The sequence below is a fragment of the Pleurodeles waltl genome, chromosome 9 (genome assembly GCF_031143425.1).
Source record: "Pleurodeles waltl isolate 20211129_DDA chromosome 9, aPleWal1.hap1.20221129, whole genome shotgun sequence".
Taxonomy (NCBI): Eukaryota; Metazoa; Chordata; class Amphibia; order Caudata; family Salamandridae; genus Pleurodeles; species Pleurodeles waltl.
In genome coordinates this window covers 980,839,946-980,858,761 of record NC_090448.1, presented here as the reverse complement: position 1 = coordinate 980,858,761, position 18,816 = coordinate 980,839,946, and the positions used below count along the sequence as shown (strand labels likewise).

Sequence of the window (18,816 nt, the reverse complement as noted above, 5' to 3'; positions counted from 1 at the left end):
GCTGCTCCAGCAAACAAACATTTGCCTCAGTCAGCATTGCAAGAACGTCTATAGAAGGGCAAGAGGCTCTTCTCTTAGAAGCAATAGATCCAGCCCTACCCACAGAGCAGAAGCAGGAAAAAATCTCACAAATTCATAAAGGTAAAAAGTAAAGATCTCAGTGCTATAGTTCAAGATGTTTTGCTCAGGTTCTGGCAGCCATCCGGATAGTGTTTAGTGGATTTTCAGGAGGCTTACTTTCATGTGACCCTCCTGCAGGTACACAGTATGCACCTCAGATTTACGTGGAAAACTACACTCCCAGTAGAGAACCCTACCTTTAGGTTTCACTCATGCCCCAGGACTTTACCAAAACGTCCCTTGTGGCAGCCTGTTTTGCAACTGCACATGTCTACTGCAGGCAGTCTAATTAGGCATCCTGACTCCTGAAATGAACTGAAAATCATCCAGGAAGCCCCCAACCTCATTGTAGAGGCTGGGATGCCAAAAATTAGATAACGTTATTGACCACCTGACTACTGGGTGCAATTAGTTTGCCTTCTCGATAAGAAGGTGGCCAGAATTCTTAGGGAATGGGTTGATGTTGGACTAAGGTCTTTCCTATATGCCTTCTCTCTGACCCTGAGGAGCCTTCAAAAGATCAGTGACAACCCAAGGTTTTCACTCTACCTAGTGCCACCTACAAGTCACAAAGTGGGCTCTCAGACCTGTTCCAACTATATCATAATGGCTATAAACTGCCATCCTACAGAAGAGACTGCCTGACTAGGGTGTGATGGAGAGCGCTGCACACATCCCTGTTAATGCTGAACATGAGTGTGTTATTCCTGTGGAGCTAGCCTTTGAAAATCTAAATCTCTGTGCTAATAATCTTCATGTCTTCCACCAAATCTGTCAAGAGGAGCTAAATGGCTGAGATTCTGTCACTGGTCATTGTCAAAAGAAATCACTTAGCTTATTTTCTCAATGACTGATATTGTCTTCTTCATGTCACCTGGCTGAAGCAGAGGTGCATGGCTACACCTGAAAAACATACTTTGCTTCCGTTTACACCTACTGGAACAATCCTTGTGAGTCCTTCTCCATAGCCATTGAGCTCTGATGTGCCTAATGAACCAGTTCTCTCCCATCAGGTGCCATGCAGTGGCTTGTTTTGCAACCTGACCTGATCAGATGATACATATTCTTTTTAATGTGTGCACTTGTGTGACCTATAACTTTTCTCATGGAAGGCTTCTTTTATGGTGGCCATTATTAATTACATTCATAATTAATTGTCCACATGGTGAAATCCTGATTGGCTCAATTTTACCCCCTTGTAAGCCCCTAGTAAATGGCACCCAGGGCATAAGTGGTAGAGGGGTCCCCAGGGATGCAGCATGAGTTTTTGCCACTCTAGGTGACCCATGCGAACTACTAATGGCGGGCCTAAAATTGCAGACTCACAGAGGGGTGCAACACTTGCCATGAGTGACACAGTTCCATGCACTGCCTTACGTATATGTCAGACACCCCTAAGGAAGGCCTCTGCAGCCCAGGAGGCGGGGTGCATTATATTTGAGGTGCAGACATGTAAGCATGAGCTTATATACCTCTATAGCATCCATTCCATTATGGTACACTATAAGTGCATGCTGGTCTATAGGATAACACAGGACTTAAGCCCCGGTTGACCGGAGCTGCTGGCTCCATTATGGTGACACCTAGATATGTCGAGCGTGGTGTCAGACAACTGCCTTCTCTCCCCAAAAACAAACCTTGACTTGAGGAATAGCTGGCATGCACTCAGTTGACGCACCAGAGGTTGCCCACTTGTTTGCCCCCCCGTGCTCAGGTTGAGCAGCCCGCGCTTTTTCCTCGCTTGCTGCCGCCAAGACAGAGTTCTGACCTCCTGTCAGGCTGCCTGGACGCTCCCGGAGGTCAGAACAAAGGGCTGGGGTGAGAAGGAGGTCACACCTCCTGCCTCACAGCCAGTTCAATTAATAGGACCATCAGGGTAGTCAGCTTCAAATGCTGCACCGCCCCTGATAGCCATCTGCGCTGTGCTGCGAAAACAAACTTCCCCCTGCCGACAGGTACATTTGCTTGTGGACAGGCAGGAAATAAGGTATGCAGTACTGTGCACACCCCCAGCAGGCTGACCACACCTCTAGGGTGAGCAGCTCACTGATTGCACTACATTTTGATTTCTGCCATCTTAGGAGTGGCAGAATAGAGGGTTCTGAGGAGCTAAAGGTGACCTGTCCCACTGGATGCGGCCACCTCAGAGGCAGATAAGCTGTAGGCACTAGCTACCCATTGGCCACTAGTCTCCACACCCCTACCTCTCCTAAATACAAGATTCAGGGGACACGCCTGACACCAGAACCTCAGATTTAATGGACTTAGTTCAGAGGAGGACACATAGAAGCTCTGCATCACGGACAACAAGACATGCCCACTGCTCTAAAACAAAAGAGGGAAACTCAGTACCCTCAGTCTCCCTTGGACTGGTGGCACCAGTCCCCTGCAACCTGCAGGTAAAAAGACGCTCTGGAACCAAAGAAACGCTGGCCATCGGGCCTGCCGAGGGATCAACTGGATCCAGTTGGTGAAGTGCATTGTGGGAATCGTAGTTTGGCCTTCCATGAAGTTACTGGGCGTTACTACACTCCCCCGGATCTCCAGACATCTCTGAATCATCTTGCTGCACTAGCCAGGTGACTGATGCCTTATCTTGATGCTGCAGGTCACAGTGTGCAACCCAGCCCCAGCTGAGATTTTGCATCAACTTGCCATCATCATCATGCCAGAGGTAAAATCTGCATCAACGCGAGTCGTTCAGCACCACTGACAGCCAGGACAACTCTGTAATCAGCCCTCACGGACTTGGTAGGAGCGAACTGGGTCCCAGAGCCCACACCACCATACCCCTGAAAAGGTTCCCTGCAGCTCGACCTCCAAGTGGTCGTTTCAGTGACATCTCTGCCCTTGACTTCAGCGCGAGTCTCGTTCAGCACCACAGACAGTCAGGACAGCTCTCCACGCGGACTACAATGGCCAGGTAAAACTGCTCTGACTATCCTGATCTGGTCCCAAAGACTGCACTAGCGTAACCCCCAAAGGTCACATGCAACTTGTCCTTTAAGTGCTCTTTTGCAACTGACTTGAAGGCGATTTCTGCAGTGATTTTCTATTGCTTCTAAAATCAATATCTCTGGTTCTCCTGAACTTATACTGTTCATTTTGCTGTCGAGATTTACATAAAAATTAGCTCTATATTTATAAATTGTTGTCGGATTTCTTTTGAGTCGTGTCAATTACTTATCGTCCATGTTTGTGCTGTGAAATGCTTAACACATATTCCTTTAAGTAAGGCCTGACTGCACTTTGCCACACTACCAGGACAGAGCTACGGATTTACTGGTGTGAATTCAAGGACCATCTCTTGGGTACTGTGAGAGTATTAACACGGTGAGGACTAAACCCACACCACATAATACTCCACTTTCGACACTCATTCTGAATCTGTAGGCTGTTTCTCATTATCAGTTTCATCATTCTCAGCTTTTGGTGAAGGTGCACATTGACTGACAGCCACCTCTACACAGTTTTGACCCTCCCCATTGCTGCCCAATTCATAACTGTAATTCACCCTCTCCTCTGCCATGCCCCTCCACCACACCCCCATCCACTATGCCTTCGTTCTCCATTTTCTCTCTACCCCAGATGTTCCCCCAGTTCTTGCAGTAAACGTCTACTGTTGTACCACTCTTCATGCGTTCTCTGTTAGGTTTATGCTACTGTGTATAAGTAGTAATAGATTCAAGAGCAAACCCAATATTCCTAATATAAACATAGGTTAAAGTTCTGTCTTGAAACAGCTATTCGCCTATGTATTCATTCAGCATTCATTTAAACTTTTTTTTACGTTAATACATTTCCTGCCAGAAAAGGGTGTCTTTTAAAAACAATACAAATAAAAGGAGAGCAATTAGCCCAGAGCACAGTGATGAAAACCCTGACGTGCTTAAACGCTTACATTTGAGAAGATAGGACCTTAAGATGTTCAGTCTTTCTCTGCAGGACTAAAATATGACTCAATTTAAGTTCATGGACAGAGGTTCTGAGCAATACACAAATACCTCTGGACTTCAGACATTAATTAGTATGTTTAAGTTTTTCAGTTCATTCACTGCAATGAGCCACAGTAGTTAGAAGTGCTGATGCCCTGGTAGACCTGTTGGCTTTGGCAAAGTCTACCCAGTGGAAACTCAAGCTTGATTTATTGGGACCAATTAGGTGCTTTCAAACAGTTATTTTGTCTATAGTTTTCCACAGGCCTGCGACTCCTTTGAGGCAGATGTCGTGCTTGAATCCAAAAGTATATTGGAACAGCAGAAAAAAGCAAAGATCTCTCAAGTATAGGCTGTGTGGGGGCACTGGGGCCTCTGGACACTCTCGCCACCCACAAAGGAGGGAGGTGTAGGGCCCAGGCAATTTTGCAGCGTGCACAAGAACAACAGGTTGGTGTGTGGCACAGGAATCTACATCACAAGAGAAACATTTGTTTTAGTCTGTAGGGGAGAGCATGCCCGCCATTCAGAGTACCACTTAAGGGCTGGTTACTTTCACTTTTGTTGTATAATAGTATGTCCGCATCTTCAGTCAGTAGGGTAGAGAAAGTGCCCAGTGCTGGACCTTTGTTTGCCCCTCATGCAGAGGTGCTTCTGTCTTACCAGAAAACGCTTCTGCAGGGAGTTCTTTGGGCATAACGTCTTCGAGCTTGCCCAGGGCAATGCAATGACACTAGAGCATGCTCCGCGTCCTGAGGAGCACCAGCATGTATGATTTTCAGGCCAAACAAGAACATCCGTTTCCTGATGTACAAGCAAGCTGGGTTTGGAAGATTTCCCTAGCTTGGTACTCCAGGACCAGTTTCACCCACAGATAGGTGTCCATTCCAGTTATGAATGTTCAATGACCAGGAGAACACAGTGTTCCATGTAGGAACTGGATAGATGCACATACAGCAGAACAAGGTCAGCAATGAAGTTAGTTCATTTTTTATAATGAATAACCATTATATTTAAATATAGCCCAATATTGTCAAATAGAATACAGATGACTGTCATGTGAAAAGAGCCCATAACAGTACTCATTGTTTTATTTATTCTCTGTACTGCCCTACAGTGATCCAGGAGGATGTGTGTAATGTTTCTCCATTGTCCTCTAGTTTATGGTTACGGTCTCTGTTTCGACAACAAGCTGAAAGAAGCACCATCCCTTCCCTCTAACCCTCAGGCTTTTCTTTCAGCATTCAGGTGAACCGGGTGATGACCTACCGTGACCTTGACAATGATCTAATGAAGTATGCTGCCTTCCAAACACTGGTAAGTGAATGATAGGGTGTCAATGCATGCCTGTGATCCCTGGAGCATTGGAGGAACGTTGACACATATCCTTGCCCTCTGCAAGCAATGTTTGCTCTTGTTGCATTGAAAATGGACTGGCAAAGGTTGCAAACCAGAATATTGAATGCATAAATCACATCTCACATAAATGTTGTGTCCTAAGTATTGTTTATATAACTATAGCCCCACTGGATTATAGATTTTCTATTTTCCACTCAAACGGGGTGTTATTTTTGTAGATGAATTTATGGCCACAATATTTATCAGAATATACTCTAACAGTGTTACTGTGAAACCACGCCATAGCAAGGCCTTGGCCGAAAGGTTGAGTGTTCTTTAATATGCCAGGCATGAGAGAACAGTGATGTGATTAGCGAGTTGAGCATTTGTTAACATGCCGGGCACAAGATAGTGGGAATTTAACTGATCAAGCATTCGTTAACATGTCATACGTCATATCATATATGGAACAGCAGTGATGTGTTTAACAGTTTCACATTTACTGTAATGTATTGTACCTGAGATAGCAGGGCCTTGGAGAGTTCACAGGTAGGCATCCTTCCTTGGAGTGGCCCCTGTTCCTTCGGAGAGATGTTTCACAGACACTTGATTAGCCTACTCAATTGTTGACCTACCATCTGCCTTTATAAACGGACTAGAATTTGTATTGTAGCACTGCTGCATTAGGACTATCTAAGTGTTTTGTTTGTTATAACACATTCTCCATCCAATAATATGGAATGTATGTATATAGCATTTCTGTAGTTTGAATCTAACTAGAAGGCAGCAGAGTGCTCTAAATGCCTCTTACTCCCTTTGCGAAATGTTTCAAATTGTAAAATCTCCAATGGAACCAGCACCATACACTATCTCTCCCGAACCAACAGCAGCACGCTGCAATGAACACACGCCCCATCCGAGACACTTTCAACCACAACCAGGCAGCAGAGAAAGCCAGACTCGCAAACTTTTCCACTCTTACCCTCTTACCCTTGAGAACTTCACACTGCTATTCATCCCCAAACATAGCACAGAGGCTGCCCTTCTGGCGGTTGTCGAGAAGGCAAAAATGCTGCTTGATCAGGGTGGCACAGCGGTCATCATACTCCTTGACTTTAGCGTAGCATTCGAGATGGTGAACCATGGTATCATCATCAACAGAATTTACAGCATAGGTGTCACAGGAATGGTTTTGAAATACCTCTCCTCCTGAAAATCAGGACATTTTAAGTTTTCGAATATTCTTGCCCTTCCGACATCTTCCCTTGACAGTGTGGAGTTCCACAGAGTTCATCTCGGAGTCCAACTCTTTTCAGTATATATATTCTTCCGCTAGCTGAAATCATCCTGTCATACAACATCGTTGGTGTTGTACGCTGATGACACCCTACTTGTACTCTCTCTAACCCATGGACGGGATCCCCTGTCCTCCAATCTGAGACCATGTCTGGGGACAGTAGCAAGATGTATGGCAGATGCCTGTCTCAATCTCAACGGGGACAAAACAGAGTTCATGCAATAGGGAACAACCTCAACCTCAATTGTAACATAGGCTGGCCAGACTGCCTTGTCACTGCCCCCGCCCCCCAGGCAGCTATTAAGAGCCTGGTGGTATGGTTGGACAAAACACTGAGCATGAAAGTCCAAGCTACTAAACTCCCTGCCTGCTGCTTCAGCACTTTAAGAATGCTTCGGAAAATACTCTTCCTGCTTCCTCCTCTCTCAAGAAGACTCGCTGTCCAAGCAATAATACTTTCCCGTCTGGACTACAGGAACTCACTATACCTGGGGGCCTCAAAAACTGTGATCAACAAACTGCAGGTGGTACAGAATGCTGCAGCCCGAGTCCTCCTTAATATCCTCTGACACAGCTCAGTTCGGCGGGCTCTAGCAACCCTGCACTGGCTACCCATGAAGCAGAGGGTTAAATTCAAAGCACTCATCATAGCCCATAGCCCATAGGCTTTTCAGCAAAAAGTCCCAACAATTCTCTAGTCATTGATTCTCCCTTACTTGCCCAATAGAGCTCTTTGGTCCTCCAATGTCTATCTGGCTGCGATGCCTTCCATTTGAAGAGCAAGAAGCGGAGGGTGGTGCACCTTTGGCGACACTGTGGCCAAGCTATGGAATGCCCTCTCCCTCAAGCTTAGACTCGCTGATAATGGACTTAGGTTTCGCAAAATGCTAAAATCATTGCTATTCGACAACCTGATCCCCCACTGATCATAACGGTAGGACTCTGTGTTGCGTTTGTCAGCACTGGGATGCCTACGGGTAGCTATGCTCTCTGTAAATGCAAATAGAATAGAATGGTCAAAATAAGGGAAGAGGAAGTCGAGGCGTGGGTGGTTACTGCATTGTGATGTAGTGTTCTAAATCTTCTCTCTTTCTTAAATTGGATCAGCTTTGGGGCCCAGCAGCTGCTCCTTCGCTATGGCAGAGGAGCATGCATCCCGCCAGCAGCTGCAAACCTTTAAGAAAAATGAAACGATAATAAACAATGTTTATTATTGTTTTATTTTTAAATGGGTGGGGCCATGGAGGATGACTTGGACAGAGGGGGAGTGCTGTGCACTCCCCTCAGTGCTCATGTGTGTTTGGCCGGCCGTCTCAGGCTGGCCAAACACACATGCGCACTGAGCTCGCTCCAACCCGGCACTGTGTTGCCGGGTTGAGACAGCAGACCCGGACTCCCAGTCTGCCTGGGAGCGCAAAGCCAGGGCACTCCGAAAAATCCTAACTCTGCTTTCATGCTGTCAGCAGCATGAGAGCAGCATTAGGATTGGCCGCAGGGCAGGCTTGGGAGCCTGTGCCTGCTAGTGAAGCCAGAAGAGCGGCACGGTGGCAGGAAGGCAGGTCAGTTTTTATGTATTTATTTAATGTTTTCCTTTATTTTTTTCCCCCCCGCCACGTCTGTCCCGCCTCTTTACCGCACCGCGAGCTGCGACTGCAGTCCTGATAGGTACAGGGATGTTGTTCCAGGTACTGGGCGCATAGATACAAAAATCCTGCTTTTTTTACTAGTTAGTCTGCAGAATGATGGTGACCTGGCTGCTGGTGTGCAGAGATCCACCAGAGATGGAGAGCTTGATCGTAAGATAAGTGGGGGTGCCGAGTATGATAGTTTTGTAAATAATGAAGCTGGTTTTGAAGTTGGTGCAAGCCGGCAAGTGGAGCCTATAGGGAGGATGTGATCATATTTTTTCAGACCCTGGGTGAAGTGTGCTACTGCACATCAGAAGCCTCTAACGGTTGCTATTCTGGAGTCTGTGGATTAGAGCATTACCACCATCTAGATGCAAGAGTACAATGAACAGCAGTTCCAAAGTCACTTCCTGAAGAAATTGTTTGACTTTCTTTAAAAGAGAGAGCTGGTACCAGGCCATATTTGTTTTTTAGGCAATCTATTCTTGGAGGATGAGGTTGGTGTCCAGAAGGAATTCAAGTGACTTTGTATCCAGTGAAAATTGGGGTTTGATGCTGCCAGGGTATCTCTTTGAGCCAGGTTTTTCTGGTTGTTATTGTTATCCAATAACAGAAACTCTGTCTTGGTTGCGTTGACCTTCAGGTAGACACTGGATATCAAATTCAGAAGATGTGCAAGTAGTGCTTGAGGTTTTGATGTCTAAAGCAGAGAATACTTTCAAGTATAGTTGTGTATCATCAGCATATTAGTGAATCTTGATGCTGTTATCTGCGAGTAGAGCACCAAGCATCTCCATGGTTAAAGGTGTCCGGTATAGTATGGGGTACTAGGGGACTCCAAGGGTCATAGGTATCTGACATGGAGGTGCCCATATGAGCAAACTAATGTCAGTTGGAAAGGTAGGAGAAGAACCAGTGAAAGCCATTGTCAGTGAATCCCAGGGTGAGTATGAACTTGGGATGGTTGACAGTGTTGAAGGCAGCTGAGAAGTCCAGCAGTATCAGAAGGAAGGAGTCATGTTCATCTTTGGTCAAGAGGCATGGTCTACAGTGTGTAAAGTTTTCGGACTATGTGCTGCAGCACAAACTGAAACCAGACAGGTAGTCTTGCAGACTATGGTTAGTACTGAAGTGGTCTTAGAGTTGAACATAGACTTATTTTTCAGTGATTTTGCAATGAATGGTAGGTGAGTGATGGGCCAGTAGTTGGCGAGGTCATCAGAGTCTAGTGTAGGTTTCTTTAGGAGTGGGATGATCTAGTCTGTCTTCTTTTGGAAAGATGCTGTGAGTGAGGGAGGCATTGATAATGTTAAGAACGGGTAAGAGTACATCTCCAGAGGGAGCTTCGGTGAAGTACAATGGTAAGACATTATCTTCATAGGAAATGGCTTTGAGGGAGTTGTGTGTCAGTGACATCTGGAGAGATGAGGCTTTGAAGGCTCACCGCTGCAGGATTCTACAGGAATGGGTGGATGTAAGAATTGAAGTAGGCTTGGTGTTGTCGATTTGCTTTCAGATCTTCTTTATTGTTTCACAGAAGAAGAGATTGATGACATTACACTTTTGTGTGGGGTGAGGAATAGGTTGTTTCGGCTGGGGAGTGATGCAGTTGTAGATTTTCTTGAATATGATTCTGCTTCTGTCGGTGGGTTCTTTGATGGTGTTGGTGTAGTACTTTGCCTTTGCTGGGGTGATGAGCTGTCTGTGTGTTGAGTTGAGGGAATTCAGTATCAAGAAGTCCTCAGTATTTCTGTTTTTCTTCCATTTTCTTTCTCGTCTGTGGATGAATTGTCTGCCAGCAGGATCTTTAGACTACGACGGTTCTAAAGGCTCGGACTTGCACTTGTGTTTTGAAATTGGAATGTTGATGTTCACATACCTTTCCAAAAACTGTTGAAATTGTTTAGAAGGGTTTTGGCTTTGGAAGTGGAGGCAATAGGGTAAGAGATGAGTTAAAGCATTGGCACAGGACCAGGAGAACTTATGGATAACAGCAAGGCCTCCTTTGTGTTTGTTTTTTTTGTGCGCAGTTCACACAATGGATGTTGAAGCTGTGGGAAGAAGGACTGCTAGGATGTGCAAAGATGTGGATATGAACCATGTTTCTGTGAAGAGGGCATCACACTTGTGTTAGATGATGAGTTCTGCAATGTATGATGCGCGGATTACTGCAGATTTAGCATTGGTGAGCATGACATGAAATGTGGATTCTGTTTGAGGGTGTGGTAGTTAGTGGGATGAGTGTGAGGTAGGGTCTATGTGTTGTGAGAATGTTATGAGTGTCTGGGTTGTCTACATCTGAGTGTGATTGTGGGACTGACAGACTGGAGTGCTGTGTGAAGCAAAGAGGAATATGTGTAACATTGATTTAAGGAATGAATCAAGACTTTTCAATCAAGTAATTCCTTCCTTTAGGACCTAGAAACTCGTTTTGTGACATGACAGCTCGGATTACCCCATCGCATTTAGAATGGCAAAATGTTATATCCTCTTGTGATACAAGTCCGGCCAAATGCCTGCCATGAACATAAGCAACCTCAGCAGCATGGTCTTTTAAAATCTTTGACTGCAAACAAATTCTTATATTTTGCACCTCGGAGTTGCAATGCCTTCTGTATTCTTTCAGCAAGCACACTGTCTTTCTCTTGCTTTCTTTCTCTCTCTCTACTTTCAGGCTTTCTCTTTTTGACTCTGTCTCTCCTATTCTGATGGCATGCACACCCCCACTAACTCACACTGGCACCTCTACCTATGCACACATGGACCAAGCCTCCTCTACGGTATGACTGCAAACTTGCTGTCTCTTTCACTATGACTGCACAGACATGTCCACACTCTGACTGAAAACATGTAGTATCTCCCTTGCCCTGGTTCAAAATACCCACTCTCTCTCCCACATAAACTCATACACTGTTTCTCTATTTCCTGCAGACGCACATACTACCTTCTCTCCTTTCCAACTATATACTCCCACACAAACGTTGCTTCCTCCCCTGCGACCATGTGCACTAAATTTCTTATACTCCATGACTGCAAACATACACTGCTTCCTTTACGGTTTTTGGGAACACCCTCTCTTCTGTATGACTGTGTTGACTATAGATCTACAATTGTCATGTGTTTTTTTCCAGGATGGAGAGATAGACCTGAAGTTGCTTACCAAGGTACTTGCACCTGAGCATGAGGTTCGAGAGGTAAGCCAGACCTCTAGTAATGTCTTTGTAGCTTGTGAACAAATGAACTAGCTGCTTTTATACTCAGTGGAAGGTTTTGTGTTTTGAGGCAATAGATAGCCCAATTTGTTTAATACTTAGTGGTAGCTAGGGCTGGAAGCAATTCTGTTGTTTAAGACCTACCTTCTGGAATGCATTTTCATACCTTCCTGTTGAAAGGGTGTTCACAACCCCATGCATGCACAGAGCATGCGCCATGTCTCTCTTACAAGACACCTATTTTTTATTCTCCTCAACGTCTGTAAAGCCAAAGGTGTATATCCTTAATATGTCCAGAACGCCTACAGTTGGTTCTGACTTTATCTGTTTATGTGATATTTAACATTTGCCCTTCATCTTTCTTTTCTTTAGAGCAGTGTACGACTGACTTTCTGGTAATTTACTACTTTCACTTTCAAGTCGAACCATACTTTAATCTGAGGTATAGACCAATGGTGCTACCTTACAGAGAGAAGGTCCTTCTGCCCCTTTCTTAGAGCAGCACATGACTGACCTTTGGGTAATTAACTACATTTAACTTCTAGTGGAACCAGGCTTTACTCTGAGGCATAGGCCAGTGGCTCTACCTAACAAGCGCACATCCTTCAGCTGCAGAATTGGTGGCACTCTGAGCAAAACGGATTCTACATCAGGCAATCCAAACAAGCCTAATCATGGCAGGTTGCCTGGCTGAAAGTTCCACTTGCATTGCTCTAGTTTGCACTCAACCCAAAGAATACTGTTATTTTTGTCTGTGCAATATTGTTATACAGTAGTCACATGACGATAGTCTTCCATTAATGTATGGGACCCTTATGAATGGCCTATTAAAGAGGAATGAGTTCCTCCTGTACAGTGGAGAGGTGTGTCTGAAAGGGAAGAGTGGAGGGGGGTGTTATCTCCCCAAAAGCAGAGTGAAGCAAGTAGGCATAATCTGTTGGCACTTCTTCTTGGGAGACAGAGGCTCACAATGCAACAGCCACAACCATTATGATAAAAATAAAAACACAGTAGGGATCCTAGGGGAGAATAGTGGCTTCAATTCAGTTCTGGCATACATAATTTGCATCACTTAAACATCCTTAATTCAGTTTGACTTTCTTTTTTAACATTATAAAAAATCATATGCCTTCCCTGTGTCTACCTTTGTCTCCTATGCCAGGAGGTAGAATAATCCAGTAAATTTAATGGCTTCCAAAAATCTGACTGAAGCACGAGGGATAGAGCAGCGCAGGAGTGCATTCTATGAAAGCTTTTTAGTGATAGACATTTAGTCAATTTAGGCCGCCACAAAGTGTAGAAAAAGAGCAGTGATCAGGGATAAGAGTAATATATATAGTTTTGTCACACTAGGCATTGTCACTTAACTTACAATTTTAGGTTGAATTTGAATCCACTAACCTGTTTTCATAACTGTGAGTATTTTAAAGATAAATGTTATTATTATTACACGATCCACTGCATCGACTATAACATGATTAACATTGCAAGCCCACATCACATTGCATCTCCAATTCTATTAATTTACTATGAGTTCTGAAATCCTTAACCACTTAATATAGTTGGTTATATTAACAGAATCACAGTGGCACAATTGACTCCTATGATTGACTGCATAGTTTAAAGTAATGTGCTCAAGTACTGATATTTATGATTAAACTCAGAAATTAAAACCAACAGTCTTAACGAGAGTCCTACTTTTAAAATTGGAGGTAATAGAGGCAACAATCAGCTCCAGCTATTAATTGAGTCAGCAGCATGGGAAGGTGAAGGGTTGTAAGACTGCTTTGTTCAACATCACAATGCCAATTCTAATACTTTCTATGAACTTAGTTAGCCCTGTGGCATCAGAATTTACATACTGGAAAGTATTTGCTCTACCACTCTGTGATGTAAGAGAGCCTCTGCTCATGGTACCACTGGTAACCATGTCGGTGCAAAACAGCATGCCACAAAGGAGCAAATATAGGTTGCAGAACTTCCTCTGGACAGCAGCCTGAATTGGTATACTGTATGTTTATTGACTCTGTCAATGTATGATACAAGGGAGAAATTGCTGCAAAGCATTCTGAGTGCCTAAAGCAAGCTCGGCTGCTCAGCGAGTCGCAAAAGTACAAAGATAAGGCAGATATGTTTAAGCAAAAGAGGAAAGGAAAGGCCACAAGTAAATTAAGCTACAATAAGGCCAGCAAATATGAAAGTGTGATCAGGCATGCTAGAAACTTAGCAGAAAAAGGAAAAAGTAGAAAACGCCAGAGAAAATGACAAAAGTGGAAAAGAAGAAAAAAACAAGAGGTAGTGAGTTTGGAAAATACGAGGAAGCAGAAAGAAATAGAAATAAAAATAATATAAATTAAAAAATACACAAAAGAGAATGTTTTCTGTATCTAATAATCATAAGAACAGTGGAGTGCATAGTTCTATAGAAAAAAAGAAAAAGGATATTAGTGAAACTTGAAATGAAATCCTTGTGAAGAGCCAAACATTATAAACTGTTGAGTGACTGCAAAACCAGTGCCTAGCTGACACTAAGACAACAGAGATTTAGTAAGTGACAAAGGGGATAAATGTATTCAGCATGTGGGTACAGAGAAGAATGAATGGCTATTATGAAGAGTAAGGGCACCTGGAGAAAACAGTGTTTACCTAATGCAACTCTGGTGTTTGTAATATGGTCTTTATAATCAAATATGTTACCTAAAAATATAGGAAATGAGCATGGGATCCAACAATGCGCTTTCTCATACAGAAATGTTTATGTATCAGCTTTTTGATTAATTTGCGGCATAAATAGTGTACCATATATTACATTAGATTCAATATATAGGTGATGTTTTTACAGTTTGGAATGTTGCTGAATCCAAGTACCAATCATTGATTGTGATATTCAGCTAAATATATTTTAGTGAAAGAAAATCCATCAGACACTTGGCAGTCAAAACTTTATCGGAAACTACCATATTCAGATTTTTTTTCACTATCTCACTGACTGAAACAGATTATTACTACCAACTAGTGTTCTTCCACCCAAAGGGTACTGTCAAGGGTTACTGAGTAGCCAACTGCAGGGTGTCTAGCTTATAGTCCTGGATCTCATTGAAGTCCTTGAAAAACAAAATGTATTTATTGAAAAAATGTAGATAATGACATTAGCCAAAGCTAAATGGTAGAATAAGCAAATATTTTGTCACCGAATAAAACCCAAACTAAATTGTTGAAGCCAAAGGAACCAAATTCCAGTGAGGAATTTAGATATGGTTATATAATCTTTATTGTAAACAAAAAATAAGAACCATTAATCTACCTTGAGACATAATAGATAATGTTGTAAAATTACCAAAGAAAATGATAAATGAGCTCAAATTTGCATACAGTTAAAGCTAGAGTTGCAGGAGTATGTTACTGAAGAGTGAGCTCTATTTAAACTTCTTCCGAAATTTACTGTTGACACAAAAAACAAGAATATGCCCATCTTTAAATTGTGGAAATACAATCATGTAAAGAAAAGCAATAGTGTAGATCATCCATAAGCATGAAAACGTAAATGTGTGAAAATGTACATCATGTGACAGCTCTTGTGTTATTTACAGCATAGAGATTTTATTTTGGCAGTATTACTTACGTCAAACTTCTAATAAGACAACCAACTTCAGCATCGGAATTGAGGATAAGAGAGCGGCAAGTCAAATATATGCATGAATAATGACAAATCATGACACTTTAGCAAGTATGGACATCAAACAAGCAACATTATAATTCAAATACCAGAAAGAGTCAAACCACTCCATCGATGAGGCAACAGAATGTCATCTCATACTGTCACACCACAAGGGTCACTCACCTGAATTACCAGGACTCCTGTTGAAGTAAAGATCTTCCACCACTTCCCCCTGAGGTTACTCCTTAGTATCTGAAGGGACGAATGAAACCAGTTACTGACCCTAGGGGGAAGGAGATAAAGAGAAATGGTTCTTATGTACGTGGAGCTCCAGTGGAAAGAATAATGGCTATGTATTAACACTTTTGAGCAAGACCCTTTAAGTTCTAGTGGCAAGGCACACTCTTTCTGCCAGGAGAGGTACTCTGTGACAAAAGAAAACAATCATTCCTGGCAATCATACTTGAATACTTTACTATCAGCTTGAGCATGCATTCTTGCCATACCTTCAGTTATTTGCAGCTTACCACCACAAGTCTTAAACCCACCATTGAGTTTACCCTTCTACTCTTCGTAAGATAAAATTAGACTTAGGTGAATTCTTGCTCTTTTTCAAAATGTTTCATTTAGAGAATGTTTATGAGTGTGAGTCCCTGAGATAATGTCAAACAAAAATTACAGAAAAAAATCAGAGTCTACTTGGGAGTCTTTTTCCTCTGCTAAACCTCCCTCATTTAAATTCACACTGTAAAAGTGTCCTTGAAGAAAGGAGAAACCAAAAACGAGTATTAGTCACTTGGGGCCATATGTACGAAAGCTTTTTCCCATAGACACAGAATGGGTAAAATCCTTTTGTACATCTGGCCCCTAGTGCACTAACCTGTGATCCATGTAATGTGCCTAAGTAGCTGGAGTGTTGAGTGGCAGTGAGAGAATGATGATTGTAGTCATGGTGAGGGGGTGCACCAGCGGCAGTCAAATGACTATGTTCCAGGGTTCATGGTTGTAGAAAGTTGTCTCAAAGAGACGGTATTCCAAGAGCGGTTGGAAGCCCCGGCTTCTAGGGTCAGTGTATGGGTTGCTCCTGTTACAGGCTGCAGGGCTCAGAACCTACAGACAGTGCTGGTGGAAGACACAGCTCTTGTTTCAGACAGATGGACGAAGCCAAGTCGCCCACACTTTGGACGTGATATTTAAAGCTCATCCTGCACATGGAGAGTGCTGTCTACCAATCAGAGTGCAGTCTCCGACAGGAAGAAGGGGGCCTTAATTAGTCAGCAGCCCATTTACAAACAAAAACTAAAACTTTGTTTTTAAGTTGGTTGCTGTGTAGGCTTGGCTTGCCTCCACGATATGGTATGTGCAGCTTAATGTTGTCCTTCTCTTTCTCTTGCCAGGATGATGTCAGCTGGGACTGGGACTATCTTTACACTGAGGTGGCTTCGGAGCTTCTTACAGAGTGGGACCAAGGACAGGCCGAGAAAGAAGACACTGTGAAACCGCCCCCTCTCCTTGCCTGATTATATAAAATGTTCTGCCAACACACCAGCCGGGCAGCGGACTTTGGCAATCAGGACTTCATGCTTTCACCTTTCTATTGATGCTGTAACTTATTTGTACTTTTTGTGCCATAAATATTCCTTTTTTAAATATTTTCCTCTTTAATTATTTACACTTCGAATCCAACCCATTTAAGAGCAGGGGGTGTGCGTGTCGGATTCTGTCACTGTCAAGAAGCAATCTTGGACTACTTATGACCTCCCTTTTACTTTTATCAAATCCATATATTTTCACCCCTCACTCCCAATGCCTTTCCTTCTCCAATTCAATGACGTGGCTTTAAGTTTTTGATGGTCTGCCAACTTGCAGTGGCATAGCCAGTTCGTCATAGGCTCTAGTGCAAGGAAGGTAATGGGCCCCAGGGCTGCTCTTCAAATTTTTAAATACCACAATAATCAGGGTTCGGTGGGCCCTGGTGCCTCTGCATCTACAGCATCAAAAGAAACTACGCCCCTGCTAACATAGAATTGTAAGTGCTTCTCCATTATGGCGGACAGGCCGGTGTAGTTGTGCCTACTATGTACACTGCAGCTGGATGGAAATGCATGCAGTTTGCAGTTGTAGTACCACGGTGGCAGTCCTGTGATGTGCTGTGAGATCCATTCCCTGCTTCTACATCGATCGACTTGCTGAATGATCCAGGCCGCCTATCGTAGGCCGGGCATACTTTACCGGGCAGATTTGGTTAGTAGCTATCCTGCTACTTCTTGGCATCAGTACTTTTTGTTAGGTTCCTCAAACATGGACAGAATGCACTGAATTTAATATATGATTTTGAAATGGTTGGTTTCTTATATTTGTGGTTATGGTAATGGTGGATTTATAACCAAATTCGAAATGATCTCATATGAGACTTTAATCACTGCTGGTTAAACCAGCTTGAGATACTTGAGATAATGCCTCATGTTATATGAAAAATCAATGCCCGGAGCTTCTCACCCCTGTGCAATGACAATTACTACATCAGAAGAAATATCATCACTCATAGCACCAGCCATCCTATAAACAATGTGAAGTGGTGTCTCTTGCCCCAGGAAACGTTTCTCTTACAGAACATGGTAGCCTATAACCATGGCCACTTGAATTATGCGTCAGGGCATGATTAAATTATGTAGCAAGGCAGGCTAAATTATGCTGCAAGAAAGGCAAATTGTGGCACAAAGCGGCACATTTTGTGTTAGTATTATGTCATTTTCTCAGTTTTACATGTCAGCAGTGACGAGGTAAAGGTTTTATCTCATTAGTACTGCATTAACACCCACGTACAGCAATAAACAACTGAAAGGTGACGAGTCAAACATTTAGGATGGCCTTACAATGCTCAGCAACACTTGACGCAGTGTTTTTCGAAACCTTCGATCCATTTGAGCCAGAAACTATTTTTCTGTTACAATCTGCAGCAGGGGATGGATTATGTGGTAAATGTGTCAATTCCATAATTACCACGGCCACAGCACTGCATAAACCCCGTGGCCCTGCCTGTAACCAGTGTTGAGTAACATTTATTGTGCAATAAGCGTCATGATGTACAGTGCCTATCTGCTTGGACCCATCCTCAGGTAAGCCCTCTCACTACTCAACTTGTTGATAACAGAAATGGCAAAAAAATACATACATGCCGGGGCCCAACGATTTTTGTAGCAGATCACCTCTGTTGCCAATCTCTGCAAGCCCTACCACTGCTGCCTCTATCAATTGGTTCCATCCTTGAACATAGTTTCTTTGTCAGTCCTGTTCCTGTGTACTGCACTCACCTGACCCCAAACTATATCTGCACAAGACTAGAGAGAAGCCAATCTATACATCTGGCCACTATGCAATAAGCATAGTGGTCATAATAAATGTTGTGTTGGAGGAGGCAGTTTTAAAAAAGTGTTGTTTGACCAGAAGACAATGGAGTGCATGTCTTGCTTGTGTGATATTATCGAGTTTCCTTGGGCATGTGTCTTTCCTTATGGTAAAGTTTTCTATGAGTTATAACTTTTTCTATGTATATTTGGTTAGGCCCAAATAGAGGTTATAGCAGTAGCTTATTTTAAATAAGGCACAGGTCCAGATGACTGCTATG

At 43.3% G+C, this 18,816-nt stretch overlaps 1 protein-coding gene across 2 annotated transcripts in view; it reads left to right on the top strand.

The window, feature by feature from the left end:
• IFT43 (intraflagellar transport 43) overlaps positions 1 to 16,838 on the top strand; it is a 179,244-nt gene extending 162,406 nt beyond the window's left edge. For both annotated transcript variants that reach the window (XM_069208441.1, XM_069208442.1), the window contains 3 exons: positions 5,297 to 5,372; positions 11,450 to 11,512; positions 16,586 to 16,838. In XM_069208441.1, the coding sequence (XP_069064542.1) occupies positions 5,297 to 5,372; positions 11,450 to 11,512; positions 16,586 to 16,708 (262 nt within the window). In that variant the 3' untranslated portion in view covers positions 16,709 to 16,838. The remainder of the gene's footprint in view (positions 1 to 5,296; positions 5,373 to 11,449; positions 11,513 to 16,585) is intronic.
• Positions 16,839 to 18,816: the final 1,978 nt, after the last annotated feature.